The sequence below is a fragment of the Nuphar pumila genome, chromosome 2 (assembly GCF_984573655.1).
Source record: "Nuphar pumila chromosome 2, dmNupPumi1.hap1.1, whole genome shotgun sequence".
NCBI lineage: Eukaryota > Viridiplantae > Streptophyta > Magnoliopsida > Nymphaeales > Nymphaeaceae > Nuphar > Nuphar pumila.
The window spans coordinates 92,138,869-92,155,571 of NC_143250.1; the positions used below are offsets into that span (position 1 = coordinate 92,138,869).

Here is a 16,703-nt window from a genome sequence, read left to right on the forward strand (position 1 = left end):
TAATCGCGTAGTCAACGGTGAGTGTGATTTGAAATCGAGGAAGACAAATTCTCATTCCATGTACGTGAAGTACTTTATAAGAAGGTGGAAGGTTTTTTTTTTTTAATTTATCATTTACCTCAGAACACAACTTGGAACAAAAGCACCAAATGAATGGTACCTCGAGTTGTGACTACTCCTTGAGTTGTTTAGCATCCATCAATGTCATAAAAACCATTGCAACAAATGTAGCTAAATGCAACAACACACAACAATATGAAAAGCTCACAAAAGAAAAACCACTATTTCATTATTAGAAAGCATAAGAAGATCCACATCCACATTACCAACATGTTGCTCTTGTTAATTACCCCATTTTGATCATCATCTCTCAATACTGCACCACGTTGGGGTTACAATATCACACCGACTCAGCACATAACTAGACAAGAGAAAGAGGAAGAAGAGGAAAGGGAAACTAGCTAATTAAACTACATATCTCTAACTTCGAAGACGTTGCGATTCTTAACCACTATGTCATACATGTGCACGGTCTTGAACCTAGAGAAGTCTTTGGGGAGGGATATCAGGTGGATGGAGGCCTCCTTGTGGAACTGCAGCAGGTCCGGGTCGTCGTAGTAGCGCTCCCAGCCCAGGCTCAAGAGCTTCCTCTCCAGCATGGCGTACGAAGTGATCACCTCATTGGTTGGGGTGTGGACTAGCACCTTCCGGCGAATGTTGGTCGGTTCGGTTCCGTCGATAGGTTCGACTGCCGGGTTCGAAATGAGCCTAGCTACCCCATTCTTGAATACCCACACTCCAGACATCTTGTGCTATAGTAAGAAGCAGAGAGAAATGAAGCTCAGGTGGCAAGAGAGAGAGAGAGAGAGAGAGAGAGAGAGAGAGGGTGGATATGAAAGGACTACTTGGGAGGCACAGGGAAAGGAAGGAGGTGAGTGACGGGGATGGGTGACATAGGAGGGGTTTATATACACGTGAAAGGTGGCCCCTTCTTCATATTTAAAAAAAGGAAGTAAGTTTTGTGCCTCATGTTTTTCCTTTGGTTGCCAAACTGGGTCCCACCATGGAAGTGTCAAACGGTTCCCTATCTCGCTTCTTTAACTCCCCTTCAGTTTCTATGATCAAGTACAACTTTGTTATGAGACGTTCGCACAATCGTCGAGAAATTTCCAATCTATGTACTTATTTTAAAAAACAGATCGAGTTTGCATGTGAGGGAACACGGATCCCATCATTTGAAATAGGATGGGTTCCATCATACATTCAATCTTAACCAACCAATCAATGTCATGATTCTGCTGGATGGCTAGGATTGAATGCATGATCCTATTTCAAATGACGGGATCCGTTTAGGAGCCAGCAACTTTGGAAAACGATCACAAGGAGACTCCCTTTGTTTGTGGCAATAAATTGACACACTGGGTTGCCGGTGGCATTATTGTTGTTCTTGGGACCAAATGAACAGCAGTGTCTTAAAGTATTATGGTAACTTCCAATCACAAGACAGAATTGCATATGTAGGTCCTACAGCGCCTAAATGTGGGCCCCACTCGAACAGAGTGGATGCCGTGTGACTGGTATATTATGAGTTTGCTTATGAGGTTTCACATATTTGGATCCCTACTCAAGCTGTTCTCATATAGTTTGCTTACCAATAACATCAAACTTTTGCTGTTTCATGCTTTCAATCTTTCTATCTATATCCAAACATGGCTAGATAGAAAATAGAGGTCTTTTTATTTATTTATTTATTTTTGCTATGTGTAGAAATGTAGCCACAGAATCTCAACAGAAACACCCAAAAGAATCCTTCTCCCTGAAGTTAGTAGTGGTCCTCCCATCTCAACATCTCCAAAGATAACATACACACCACACCCTAATGAAAGTTGGTGCATTTGGTGTACACCTTTGGGGAATCCATGGACATGTCGCCGGCACGTTTGTCATCCTTTCCTTTTCTGTTCATCTTTCTTCATGCCAAGAGGGCCTGTGACATGTACAATTCAAACTCATGAAGATAAAGCAATTACCTATCAAGGTTTTATGGGTGTCAACTTCCCAAAAATTCCTCCAAATCTGGCTGGACCATGGAGACCCTGATCACCAACTGGGCACCACCAACTTCAAGTTGCATGGGACAAAGATTAAATCATGTTGCAATATCCATTTTGAAAGGTAGGCTTCTTAATTTCGCTTCATGGTTTTTCAAAAGAAAAGAAAAGAAAACATTTTAATCATGACATAATTAGAGTAAATTAAGCTAATGTGAGAACTTCATAGTTCACTTGATAATGAATATCATCCAGAATACTTGTACAATTTCATTTATAGGTTTGTGTCATTTGTAAAAGGCGATAATAATTTTTTATCCTTCTCTATCAGTCTAGATTAGTTTCAACCGGGCTGACAGAATTGCCTCATAGACCCATCACCTTGCCATTGCTCCTATGAAACCATAAGGTATTTGGTGAGAACGATGACGACATTCATCATCTTACCCTCATCATTTCAATCTTTTTCCAATAAAAAGAATGTTAATTTTGCTGCATGGGGGAAGGATAGTCCCCAACCCGACCAAACTTTTCCATTATGCAAAAGTAATAGCCCAAATGTAGGCCCCTCTTGTATGAGAATCTCTCCTCCATCTCCATGGTCATGACAACCAGCTATAAATGCCAAGACTCTCTCTCTCTCATATATATATATATATATATATGTGAGTTGGAACTTGGAATGTTCCTTGTAATGATAGTCGTTATCACGGTATTTGTACCTTTTAAAGATAAATTTAAGAAAACTTAATCAGGAAGGGAATTTTGATTAAAGAAAAATTGGGTAAAGAAGTTTGATTAATTTGTGACATAAAGTCATGCCTAACTTTGATAAAACTCGCAGCTTGTGGACTCATGGGAATAGTTTAAAATCGTAGTTTATATGCTTTGCAAAAAATGGCTTTATTTTATAAGAGTTCCCATTCTAAGCATAAAGTCCCCAATATGAAGAGTATCAATACCATAACCAAAGCTCCCCTTAATAAAATATGATTACAAGTCATGCTGTCCTTTACAGCATCAATGGGAGGTATGCTTCACCTTCTACGTTTAGGAAGTCCCACATTCATTTCAGCAACTTGTGTGTGTGTGTGTGTGTGTGTGTGAGAGAGAGAGAGAGAGAGAGAGAGAGAGAGAGTAAAATAATTGAGTGCTTTAATTATTTGGCAGCAGGTCCAATTAAGCCCACAGATATTCCTTTGAAAACATTCATTTTTTCACAAACTTAATGATTATAGGTCCCACTATACATTAGATTAATCTGTGCATCTAAACGAAATTCTCGGCCTCCTGGGACCAAATCCACTTCCAATATTTATGCTATCCATGGATGTCGATAATTCAAGGTCCCAATTCCCATGTAGTAGAAAGAGGTTTGGTTTCTCATCACTTATCGTCACATGGGTGGCCAACTTGAAATCATAAACCAAACCAGGGAAATCATTTTTGTTTGTCGAGAGGTGCCACGTTGACTGTGACCCCTGTTTGGATGTCGGCAGTGTAAAACTCCACGACTTTTGTGAGAATACTTGGCGGGTCAGATTTTTCTTCTTTAGGGCGCGTTTGTGTGTCGCAGAAAATATGGGTTGTTTTTCGCAGAAACACATCGCCGGGCGTGCAATTTTGTGGGGCCTACACTGACAACACAAACAGTGAAATCATGCGTTTTTGCAGAAAACCCTCAACATATGTGCCATTTTACACGCTGGAGGTCGGTTTTCCGCAGAAACCGTTCCTGTAGGGAGGGGGGGGGGGGGGGGTCCGATTCCATTTCTGCGGCAGTGGAATCCACAGAAGGGGGTGATGCAGCACCCCATTGCGTGACATGCATACGCCCCATTAGTATGCTTTGGAAGCTTTTCCTGTTCAAGATGAACTTGGCTTTCCTTTATTTTGTTAGACAAGCCAGTTATTCTCATAAGGGTTTAAAGGAAAAAATAACCAAAAGACGAGGAACATCCTGAGATTCCTTATGCATATTTTCCTCTTTATACATTAAACAGAAAAAGAGTAATCCCCCAGCGTGATCAACTGTTTCTGTACTTATAAACAGTGAAAAAGAAAAGGTGCATTTGACATTCTTCTTTGATGTAATATGTTTGGGAATAATTCAGCACACTATTGATAGATTGAAGAAACAGACAAGAGAAGAGGAAAAAAAATTGCATACCCATACGGAGAATCTTTATTCCTATTAAGAACAACCATATATTACAAACAGCCATTGCCTCCTTTAAATAGGAGTTTAAAGATACCTATTTAGAGTAAAAATCTTTAGGATAATCCGTAGTATAAAATTACAAAATTACCTTTCAAAATTTTTGCTTCAGGGGCTAACGCCCCCTCACCTTGTGAGTAGGGTGCACGACCCCCCTCAACCCCCCCGCCAACTTACAGTGAAGTTGGATCCACAAAAAATAAGAATTTATATCAAGCTTCACATTCCTCCAACATAATATTCTCTAACTTTTTTATGGCTCTTTAAAAATTACTTAGGACTGGCCCTTTTAATCGTTACTAATAAGCACTTGGGGTTTTATTCATTTTTTTTTTCTGTGTAGGACAAAGAAAACCCTTATTATGTGGATCACACGTTGGCAGCCTGCTTGGTAAAACCCTTGAGGTTCCCACTCACCAGGGAGTACAGAGTTTCAACTTTGCAGCAACTCTCCGTAGGTTTCGAATTGTGGTCATCCCATATCAGGTGACAACCTTGGTGGCCTTTACCCAGGAAGGTTGGAGCTTTTGTGGGCAAGATGTAATAATTTCTAACCAAGGATCAAATGTACATCTGAAATGCGACCAAGTTCCGGAAATCTAACTCATCTACTAGGTTGGCCAAGCCTAGCTAGGATAAGTTCCTCTATCACATGAAAAATGACCAAATTCATGATGTCCAAGTTTCGTGGTAGAAAAGATTGGATCATTGGAGTTCACAAGGTTGGCCATGATCCAAGCTAGCGATCCAGAGGCATGGACCAACCCAGTTTTGATGTGTAAGCTGTGTGAGAGACAAGCAACTTCATAAACTACTGCTTTGTACAAGTTCAATTAGGACTCAATCAGGTTTCAAGCATGCTCAAGCTTAGTATTAAGTCTGTACCAAATGCCCCAAGGGGGGGTTGGCGTAGTGGGATGGGGCCTTGACTGCTAGACGGGCAGTTAAGGTTCGATTCTCATGGGAATCTCCCCTCTGCACAAGCCAATGCATAGCATAGTCCCCCCGGGGCAAGAGTCCTAACTTCCGAGTTTTATGCTGCCGCATGACAACCGTAGGTTTGGCAGGCTGAGCCAACACGACCAGATCTTCATGCCGAGTGCAGTTTTTTCGGGTTATAAATTTAAAAAAAGTTCGTACCAAACATCCAAGTCCCTGATTCAAGTAGAATACCTACCAATAGTGTGTGCAAGTAGGGGCTTGTAACAGGCCAATTTGTATAGATGCCTGGGTGGGGGCGGGAGACAAGGTCTCCACCCCGCCCCGTTTCAAAATCCAAACCTCCATCCCCGCACGGGGATGGATTTTAACCTCCACCACCGCCTCCATCCCCGTTTCATGTCTTCCAACCCCAGTCCATTTCCCCCTTTGTCTGTAGGCATCCCTTGAAGGATTGAGGGCGGGGCGGGGCGGGGCAAGGCGGGGATTGAGATGGGGACGGTGCGGGGCAGGGCGGGGAAAAGCGTAAGTCCATCCCCGCCTCCATCCTAGCACGGGAATAGATTTTAACCTTCATCCCCGCCTCCATCCCCGGTCCAAACGGGGCAAGGCGGGGCCCCGTACATCCCCCGGTCCACTGCCATCCCTACTACCTAAGGAGATCAGGAAAAAGGAAAATACTAAAAATAAAACTTATAAAAACGGTTTGTATGGCATTAATATATAATATTGCAAGAAAACTGTGACATTGTAATATGGGCGATAATTTGAAAATATTCATCTTTTTCTTAATTTTATCAACAGAAAATACTGCAATAATTTTCAAAATATCGCCAATGATGCTAAAAATATAAACCTATAAAAAGGCTTTCTTTGGCATTGATAATATTGCAAGAAAATTGTGACATTGTAATATGGGCGATAATTTGAAAATATTTATCTTTTCTTATTTTTATCAATCGAAAATACTGCAATAATTTTGAAAATATAGCCAATGATCACTAGGGGCTGAGTTGCATCCTACCAGGACGCCATTTTTTTTGGGGCAGCATCATTCTGCCATATGGGACCTATTCCTTTTTGGGGCGTCCATTACACATGGTGGTATGGTGCTGTTTTCAGGGCACATGGGCTGCACATGTCCCCTGTTAGGTTGCTGGTCTTGTCCTGCGTTCAGAACTTCATTTCATCCCAACAAATTCCCAAGTCTACTTTTTGGCCCTATAACCCCACAGCAAGCTTCTCATTGCAGCCCTGTTGAGCATGACATTGAAGAGTACTACCCAAATAGCTCAATCACCTATTCGCAAGGGGCCACAATGAGGACCTGAGAGATGAAGTTGAGAACAGTAGCTGGGCCTGTAATGGAACACGTTTGGTGAAGAAATATGACCCACAAAAAAGATAACATATCTTGGTCATCAAAGTTTTCAAGATCAACGGTCCATATAATCCAACACATGTTTCACTTATCAAATTGCCCCAAAAGTCATAAAATTGTTAAAGGAAACTGGTGGGGAGTCAGAAATTTAAGCTAGGGTGAGCACAAATGCACAGTAAAAAAGAAAAGTATTAATAAACTATACTAGCAAGTAAATTTTTTTTTTGAGAAACTAGAGACTGTCATATTCATAATTGAGAACCTTGCTTGAAAATAAACATCATGATTTCAGTAATAAAAAAAACTATTCAAGAACAACAGAGTACCATAATAACATGCTTGTATATTTCAAAATTTAGCTTTGTTTGATATAAAGACCAAAGAAATGCACATGCTGTGTAACTTAACTCAAGTTTTGATCTTGAAATGCATTAAGCAAGACATGACAATGTAACACAAACATCTTATAAATAAATAACTAATTAATTAGTTAATTTTCAAAAAATCTATAAAATATATCATAAATGTTTTATAAATAATTTAAAAAAATACAAGTCATTCAAAACGAAGAGGAACATCAAACATATTTAACATCAATGTGCATTTTTCATTTATCACTAATTACACACTCACTTCCTGATAAAAAGCATTAATGTGCATTTTTATATTAACATAGTTAAATAAAACTATTTAATTGTTTTTCTAATCAAAGCACTATCCAACCAAAGTTTTTTGAATAACTTCTAAAAAAATCGTATAATAATGATTACTAACAAGTAACAAGTATTTAATAAGTAAATTTTTTACTAAATTAATTTAAATAAATATATGATAATTGAAACAAAAAAACCAATACATGCTAATTAAAAGAACCCTAAAATTCTCATATATGTTAATTGAAGCAAACCCCCCTAAAATTCTAAGTTCTAACCAAAGTCAAGTATTAAAAAGAAAAAATGCATAACAACCTAAAAGCATAATCCAAAATTCATGTCATTTAAACAAATATAAAATCGAAACCCTAATTCTTACATCATCAATTATACATTTATGGTATTCAAGCATATAAAATCATGTTTAATGTTAATTAAAAAATATAAAATACTTAAATTAAATATTTATCTTATTTAAAAATGAAATAAAAATATAAATTCTATTAAAAAATATAAAAAACTCTAAAACCTAATTAAATATACATGCTATTCAGAAAAAACTAAATAAAAACCTCAATCTAAGAAAACATCATTCATAGTTTTCATACATAAACTAATTGAAACAAAAAATAACAAAACCCTCAAATTTCTAAGTAAAATAAAGCATGTGGATCATGCATAATGTTAATTAAAAATACATAAATAACTAATTAATATCCATCTCATTAAAAACCAAAATACTAATTAGAGAAAAAAACACAAAAATCCCTAAACCTAGCTAATCACAACCCTAATTCTTATATAGTTAATTACGCAATTATATGTTATTCAACAATGTAGAATCATGTTTAATGTTAATTAAAATATATAGAAATACCTAAATCAAATAGTAATCTTATTTAAAAATAAAATAAAAATCTAGATGATATTAAAAAATATAAAAACTCTAGAACCTAATTAAATATTTATGTTATTTAAAAAAAACTAAAAACCTCCATCCTAGCAAACATCATTCATAATTTTCATACATAAACGAATTGAAACAAAAAATAACAAACCCTCTAAATTTTTAACTAAAATCAAGCATCGTGAATCATGTATAATGCTGATTAAAAAATATAAAATAATTAATTATTATTCATCTCATTAAAAACCTAAATACTAATTGAAAAAACAAAACATAAAAAGCCCTCGACCTAAATGTTGATCAAAATCATAATTTTTACATGATCAATTATGCACTTATGTTATTCAAGCATGTAAAATCAAGTTTAATATTAATAAAAAAGTACAAAATCCTAAATTAAATATTAAACTTTTTTAAAAACAAAACCAAAATCAAAATGCTATTAAAAATAAAATATTTTTAAAACCTAATTAAATATTTATGCTATTTGAAAAAACTAAATAAAAATGTCAATCATAGTAATTGCATCATTCATAGTTGTCACACATAAACTAATTAAAACAAAAAATAACAAAACCCCCAAATTTCTAACTAAAATCAAGCATGCAGATCATGTATAATGTTGATTAAAAACTACAAAAATAATTAGCTAATATTCATCTCATTAAAAACCTAAATGCTAATTAAAAAATACAAAAAACCCTAAACCTAACACTACAAGAAATCTGTGGATTAACAACGATCGTAATTCATCACAAATCTGTCGCTGAACAGTTTAACGACGGATAACTTTCATCACAATTTCTTAGTCGCTAATTAGCGATGAAAAATATTTGTCGCTACTTTCATCGCTAATTTGTGACGAATTAGCGAATGCCATGATTCGTTGCAAGGCTGTTATTAATCTGTAGAGATTTAGTTTTGAGACAAATACACATCTGTCTCTAATTCTGTCGCTACATTAGCGACATAATTAGCGATGGATTACAATCCATCGCAAAACATCGGCCGATTCAGTTTTCCGATGAATAAATATCCGGCCCTAATCCATCGCTAAATTGGAGGCCAATACTAATAGCGTTGGATAATATCCATCGCTAATCCGTCACAAAAAATTAAAAAAAAAACTAGAAAAATTTGTTTGAAATATAAATATCAAGAAAAAATTTCTTGTTATACAATTTATATATCCTGTGTATAAAAAACAAAGTGCACATAAAAAATACATATACAAAGCAACTGAAACAAATTTAACACAAGATACAAGGCAAAAAAATTTATCGATCCACTATAATCCTCGCCAAGTTCTAATTATTTACAAGTGAACATTTACAAAGAGTTTCTTTTGAAACAACAAGAAGGTACAACAAATTCAATACATGAATCTAATCATCGCCAAGATTCTGAGCATCATCTTCTTTATTGTTTCGATCTGCCCCTTCATTCATCCCTTCATCAGCTCCTCTACGCTAATTATCTCTAGCATCCTACAAGAGAAAAGAAAGGTTAGTATTAATAAACAAAATATAATGAAATAAATTATATGCAATGCACATAATGTAAGGCAATCAAAGTAACATGAATGAATTACACATAGACTAGCTAGCAATAAAGTGAAGGACATTAACAAAATTCAGATATGTGTTCTAAGGCTGACATAAAAAAATTCATAGTGATTCAATCATGCAGATATGCGTTCTAAGGTTGTCAAAAAAATATCATAGTGATTCAAGCATGAATATATGTGTTACAAGACTGCCAAATAAATATCTTCTGTATCACAATCATGCTTATATGTGTTCTAATGTTGTCCAAAAACTCTCATAGTGATTCAATTATGCATATATATGTTCTAAGGTTGTCAAAAAACTTTTATAGTGATTCAAGCATGCATATATGTGTTCTAAGGCAGTCAAACAGTTTCATAGTGATGAAATCATGCTTATATATGTGTTCTAAGGTTGTCAAAAAACTTTCATAGTGATTCAATCATGCATATATGTGTTATAAGGTAGTCAAAAAACTGTCATAGTGATGAAATCATGCTTATATGTGTTCTAATGTTGTCAAAAAACTTTCATAGTGATTCAATCATGCATATATGTGTTATAAGGCAGTCAAAAACTTGCATAGTGATGAAATCATGCTTATATGTGTTCTAATATTGTCAAAAAACTCTCACAGTGCTTCAAGCATGCATATTTATGTTCTAAGGTTGTCAAAAACTTTGATAGTGATAAAATCATGCTTATATGTGTTCTAATGTTGTCAAAAAACTCTCATAGTGATTCAATCATGCATATATGTGTTCAAAGGTTGTCAAAAAACTCTCATAGTGCTTCAATCAAGCATATATGTGTTCTAATATTGCAAAAAACTTTCATAGTGATTCAATCATGCATATATGTGTTATAAGGCAGTAAAAAACTTTCATAGTGATGAAATCAAGCTTATATGTGTTCTATTGTTGTCTAAAAACTCTTATAGTGCTTCAATCAAGCATATATGTGTTCTAAGGTTGTTAAAAAACTCTCATAGTGATTCAAGCATGCATATATGTGTTCTAAGATTGTCAAACACTTTCATAGTGATGAAATCATGCTTATATGTGTTCTAATGTTGTAAAAAAATTCTCATAGTGCTTCAATCAAGCATATATGTGTTCTAAGGTTGTCAAAAAACTCTCATAGTGATTCAATCATGCATATATGTGTTCTAAGGTTCCCAAAAACTTTTATAGTGATGAAATCATGCTTGTATGTGTTTTAATGTTGTCAAAAAACTCTCATAGTGATTCAATCATGCATATATGTGTTTAAAGGTTGTCAAAAAACCTTTACAGTGATTCAATCATGCATATATGTGTTCTAAGGTAGTAAAAAATCTTTCATAGTGATGGAATCATTCTTATATGTGTTTTAATGTTGTCAAAAAACTCTCATAGTGATTCAATCATGCATATATGTGTTTAAAGGTTGTCAAAAAACTTTTACAGTGATTCAATCATGCATATATGTGTTCTAAGGTAGCCAAAAAACTTTCATAGTGATGGAATCATTCTTATATGTGTTCTAATATTGTCAAAAAACTTTCGTAGTGATTCAATCATGCATATATGTGTTATAAGACAGTAAAAAACTTTCGTAGTGATGAAATCATGCTCATATGTGATGAAATCATGCATATACTAGCTTGAAATCTAATGACATGAAACAAATGACATGAAACTTTCATACCTGACAGGCACCTGCAAACGAAGTTTTCCTGTCCCAAAAAAAACTGCACAACTCATTACGGACAACGTCGAAAATTGCTTCATGTAAATAGTCACACATTGTGTCCTTAACCAGCTGGCGGACACCATCCCAAGAATTAGCCAGGTCAATCAAACACTTAGAGTTGAATTAGTCATCGTGTGTCAGACTAAGAAGACCCTGCATCCAACGTTGTCTCGTGACGTGTATGAATAACTGGTGTAGGTGGGTCATATGCAGGCAAAACATCATCTATAAAAAAATATGAAAGTTCTCTTTGTAACTCCAGATCAAATCGTTTGCACTTAACAAATATTTATATTACCGAACCATGTACGCACATATAGAACTTAGTGTTACATATTAAGTATACTTACTCGATATAGGTGTCGATCGCTGAGCAATTAAAAAGGATATAGATTTGTGCTACGTCTTGCTATCGATCTTCCAAGAGTCTTGACCGACAACTACCAAAGGCATGTCTAAGTGGTTGAAATATCGACAGTTTGTCAGCTACATTAAATTGTTTTCCATCATCATTATGAGGTGGGCAAGTGTAACATGTTGGAATGTAAGGTTCAAAGTACATAGATGAGAAATTTGAAATCTCTTCTAAAGTGTACGCCTCACAAATAAAACCCTTCACTCTTGCTTTATTTCAAACCTTTTTTTTTTGAGGTCAAACATGCATCTGTCAACAATATACATCTTGTAACACAATAAATTTCTAATATCATTGAAGAGAAAAATATATATAAAAAATATCTTTCAAATGGGTATATCCACCAATATTGCACAGGACCACCAACCCTAAGTTCATATGGCAAATGTATGATCACATATTCCATAACATCAAAAAATGCTGGCGAAAATATCTTCTCTAGCTGACAAATAGTAGTGACAACAGAATCCTCGAGATTCTTTACCTCAGTTACTACAACTTCTAATGTGCGCAATGTTCTAAAAAATCTACTCAACTCGGATAATACCCCCCATATAGGTTTGTCTAACATATCATGAAATGCTAAAAGAATCAACAATTGCATAATGATATGACAATCATGGCTCTTCAACCCAGATAATTGTCCCTCGTCTATCTTCACAGCCCAAACAATGTTAGAGACATATCCATCTGAAAATCTCAACTATCTTAACCATTGACATACCTGTTTTACTTGATCTGGTCCAAGCACGTACCTTTCCTTTGGTTTCAGTACTTTGCCATCGTACTCTTTGAATTCTAATTCTAGTCTTTTACATATTACTTTTAAATTTATAGGGGCCTTCAGATTATCCTTCATTTTTTCTTTGACATTCATTACCATATTGAACACATTATCAAACACATTTTTCTCCATATGCATCACATCCAAATTATGTCGTATCAACAAGGTCGACTAATATGATAGTTCTCAAAATATAAATTTCTTTGTTCAATTGTGATCATTCTCAAATCCAAGGAAAGGCTTCAAACTATGGGCATCTGTCAGTCCATATGGAAAGTATCACAATCGTCTTAAAATCTCTATGTCAGACAACCGTGTAGGTGAACCTTTCATTTCAATTGTGCCTGCTCGAAACATATTCTTTTATCATTGGAACAGATGATCATTGAGTAAAAATCGACGGTGATAATCAAACCAGCACGACCTCCTTTCATGCGTCAATCTAAAAGATTTTGTATCCTCCATACAGTACAAACATGCCAACCTCCCATGTGTGCTCCAACCGGATAACATACCATATACAGGGAAGTCACTGGTTATTCATAGAACAACAACCTTCATATTGAAGTTTTGTTTTTTGTGGGCATCGTACGTGAGAACACTGTCATCCCACAGTATTTTCAGTTCACCAATCAATGACCTTAAATATACATCAAGATTTTGGCCCGGAGAGGTCGGACCATGGATCAATAGAGACAAGAAAAGATTTTGATGCTTCATACACAAGTTTGGAGGAAGGTTGTATGAGGTGACAAATACTGGCCAACACAAGTATGAAGTTGATCTACCCCCAAATGGATTAAATCCATCTGTACATAAACCTAGCCTAACATTTCTCACTTCAATTGCGAAGGTCTGATGAGTACGATCAAAGTGCTTCCAAGCTTCTGCGTCAACAGAATGTGTGATCTTGTTTTCATCATGTCAAACTTTATTTGCATGCCATCTCATGTGTTTAGTTGTCCTCGAAGACATATACAATCGTTGCAATCTAGGGGTGAGAGGAAAGTAGCAGAGCGACTTGTATAAAACTTCTTTTGACCTCGTGCTACCATTGCCTCTTATCTTTGGCTTGAACCGATGATGCCCACATGACGAACATGATCTGTTATTTTCTTGATCTTTGAAATATAACATGCAGTGATTTGGACAAGCATCTATCTTTTGATACCCCATATCTAAAGCGTTGACCATAACCTTCGCAAAATAGAAATTTTGTGGCAATTTCTCATCTTTGGGCAACATACTCTCCATAATAAAGCACAGACGGTCAAAATATGATTGACTCAAATTATACTCGGACTTCAAATTCATTAGTTGAAGAATCACAGACAAGATAGTGTGACTCTTGCAACCATTCCAAAGTGGGTCATCAGCATCTTTAAGTAAATCATAAAATCTACTAACTGCATCGTTTGTTGCTTTTTTCTCTACCCCAATTGGTACATCACTAGGACCCATAGCAGAATCTAGTTCTGGTCCCGCGACATCAAATATTAAATCCACATATAAATTATCATGCACCACATCCACCCGTGCATCAAAATTCTTTACCATGAAGCATCCAATTATGATAATCACTCACAAAACACTTCCTGTATAGGTGATGTCTAACATCATGAGGTTCTATAAATCGATTGTTCTTACATATCGTGCAGAGGCACCTGATCCGACCTATGAGATCCATTGCACTGACACTTGTCATTGCAAATTCAATAAAATTGTCAACACCATCCATATATTCAGACGAAACCTCATTGTCAACTATCCTATGATACATTCATTCACGGTTTGCAACCATTTTGTCCTATGATGTTACAGATACTATCTTAACCAGTTAAAAGAGAATAATAAGAATGCTATGATGAAGAAAATGTCTAATTTATCATGCATTCATGGTGGATGTAATGATTTGATATATATCATACACACACACACACATATATATATATGATGTCATTCAATCATAAAAACTATGATGCATGCATTGATAACTTAATATTTTTATGTGCAAAACCATCACATCATATTTACACTCATCACAAGGATATTTAGAATGATAAAATCACATTCATCAACACGATACATTCATTTGAAGCATGTTTTCATGATATAATTTCACATGGAAGGCATAATCAAATTGAAAATAACTTCATGCAAGCATGAATACATTCACATCAAACATGACAATACAATCACTCATTCATGACACAACAATGTCAAACATGTATATGCAGCAAACACACTCCAATATCCCTCTAACTACTACCATGACTAACATAGAATTCGAACTCCAAAAATAAGAGCACTTCTATTTTCATACATTCAAATCACGCTCATCATGATCTTCGAACTCTAGCAAAGTAGTCTTAGATAACCACAACTAAGTGAGTGTGTGAACAAAAAAGTGTTGCATCCAAGAAAGTAAATAACCTGTGATGCGTCTGCATCACCTACTCACCACGGGTATTTACCCGATTTGCTTTTTGCTTATTTCTTTTCGCATAGCATTTTAAGTCACATGCGATGCATAGCATTAAGAATCACTCATTTTACTCTGTTACGCACCTGCAATGCACATTACTCTTACCTGCCAAAGACAAAGACACAAGGACAAGCAGAAAAAAACAGACTGCCGGCCAAAGACAAAGACACAGGCAGGGCCCCTTACCGGTCGAGCAAACACAACAGTAGGGGGGCGGAGCCCCCTGCCAGAAAGTACCAGCAGCAGGGGTGCGCCCCCTGCCGGCCGAGCATACACAACGACAGAGGCCGGATCCCCTTACTGTTGTTGCTTAAACAAGGGTAGGGGGCTCCGCCCCCCTGCCGAAAAATACCAGCGGCAGGAGGCCTTCGCCCCCTGTCGGCCGAGCAAATACAACAGTAGGGGGGGGGGACCCTTGTCTGCCGAGGGAAAAAGAAGTGCAGAGGCAGAGCCCCTGCCGAAGTAACCCCAACTATGTCTGGGGCATCGCCCCTGCCAGCCAAAATGAAAGAGTGAGACAAAGATGGGGGCAGGGGCATCACCCCTGTCGACAAATCCAAAGGCGATAGGGGCCTTGCCCCTGCCTATCGAAAAAGACACAAGAAGCACGGGCGCTGCCCTTGCTCTGTTGTCAGAAAAATGAGCGACAAGGGCCAAAGCTCCTGCCTAACAGAGTGAGGGCCTACCTATCGTAGGTGGAAAAAGGTAGGGGGCAAAAGCCCCTACCAACAAGGGACACATGGCAGGGGCGTCGCCTCTACCGGAAAGAGACAGGTGGTAAGGGGGAATCGCCTTTGCCGACCTGCCGAAAAAAGGAAGGAACGAAGAAGGAGAAGACAACGAGGGGTAGCGGTTACCTGTGAGAGAGGTAGGAGGGTCTCGTTGCCGGAACTCACAGGAGCGAGCAACGAAAAGGGTGTTCTTGTGGTCGCCGACGTCGGGTGTCGAAACACGAGCAGAAGGGAGGGAGGAAAGCAGCGACGGTGTGGCTTTCGACGTTCAATTGGCTGAAAAAGAAAGCGAGAGAGAGGGAGCGACGCGAGGTGACCGACGGTCGGTGGTCGTCAGTGGTAGCAGAGAAGAAGGACGATGGTGGTGTTTGGCGACTTCGGTCGCCGACGTCTGCTCAAAGGATGGTCGGCAGAGAGGAGGATCGAGCGACAACAGAGAAAAGGTGGTGGATCGGCGAAAGAGGGGGGAGAGAGAGAGCAAGGAAACAATTTTGCACTCTAGATGAGCCATTTTATATCAAAAAGTAGCGACAGAAAAATCTCTTGTTATTTAGCGATGGAAAAATTCTTTCGCTAATCCGTCACTAAGTTGCGACAGAGTTTCAGACCAAATTTTTCTTTCGCTAATTTGTCGTTAATTAGCGATGGATTAGCAGCAGAATTTTTTCTTCGCTAATTAGTGACTGATTTTGTGACGATAATATTTCATCGCTAATTTTTTATTTTAATGACGGATAGTTTTTTCTCGCTAATCCATCATCAATTTACGACGAAAAAAATCCGTCACAAATTTCTGTTGCTACTTAGCATTTTTTTTGTAGTGTAAATGCTAATTAAAACACTAATTCTGACCTAATC

At 36.9% G+C, this 16,703-nt stretch overlaps 1 protein-coding gene across 1 annotated transcript; it reads right to left on the reverse strand.

The window, feature by feature from the left end:
• Nucleotides 1–262: 262 nt before the first annotated feature.
• LOC149846112 (flowering-promoting factor 1-like protein 1) lies at nt 263–806 on the reverse strand. The gene has a single exon (XM_089997855.1). The coding sequence runs from the start codon at nt 804–806 to the stop codon at nt 471–473; it is 336 nt and encodes a 111-aa protein (XP_089853981.1). The 3' UTR covers nt 263–470.
• Nucleotides 807–16,703: the final 15,897 nt, after the last annotated feature.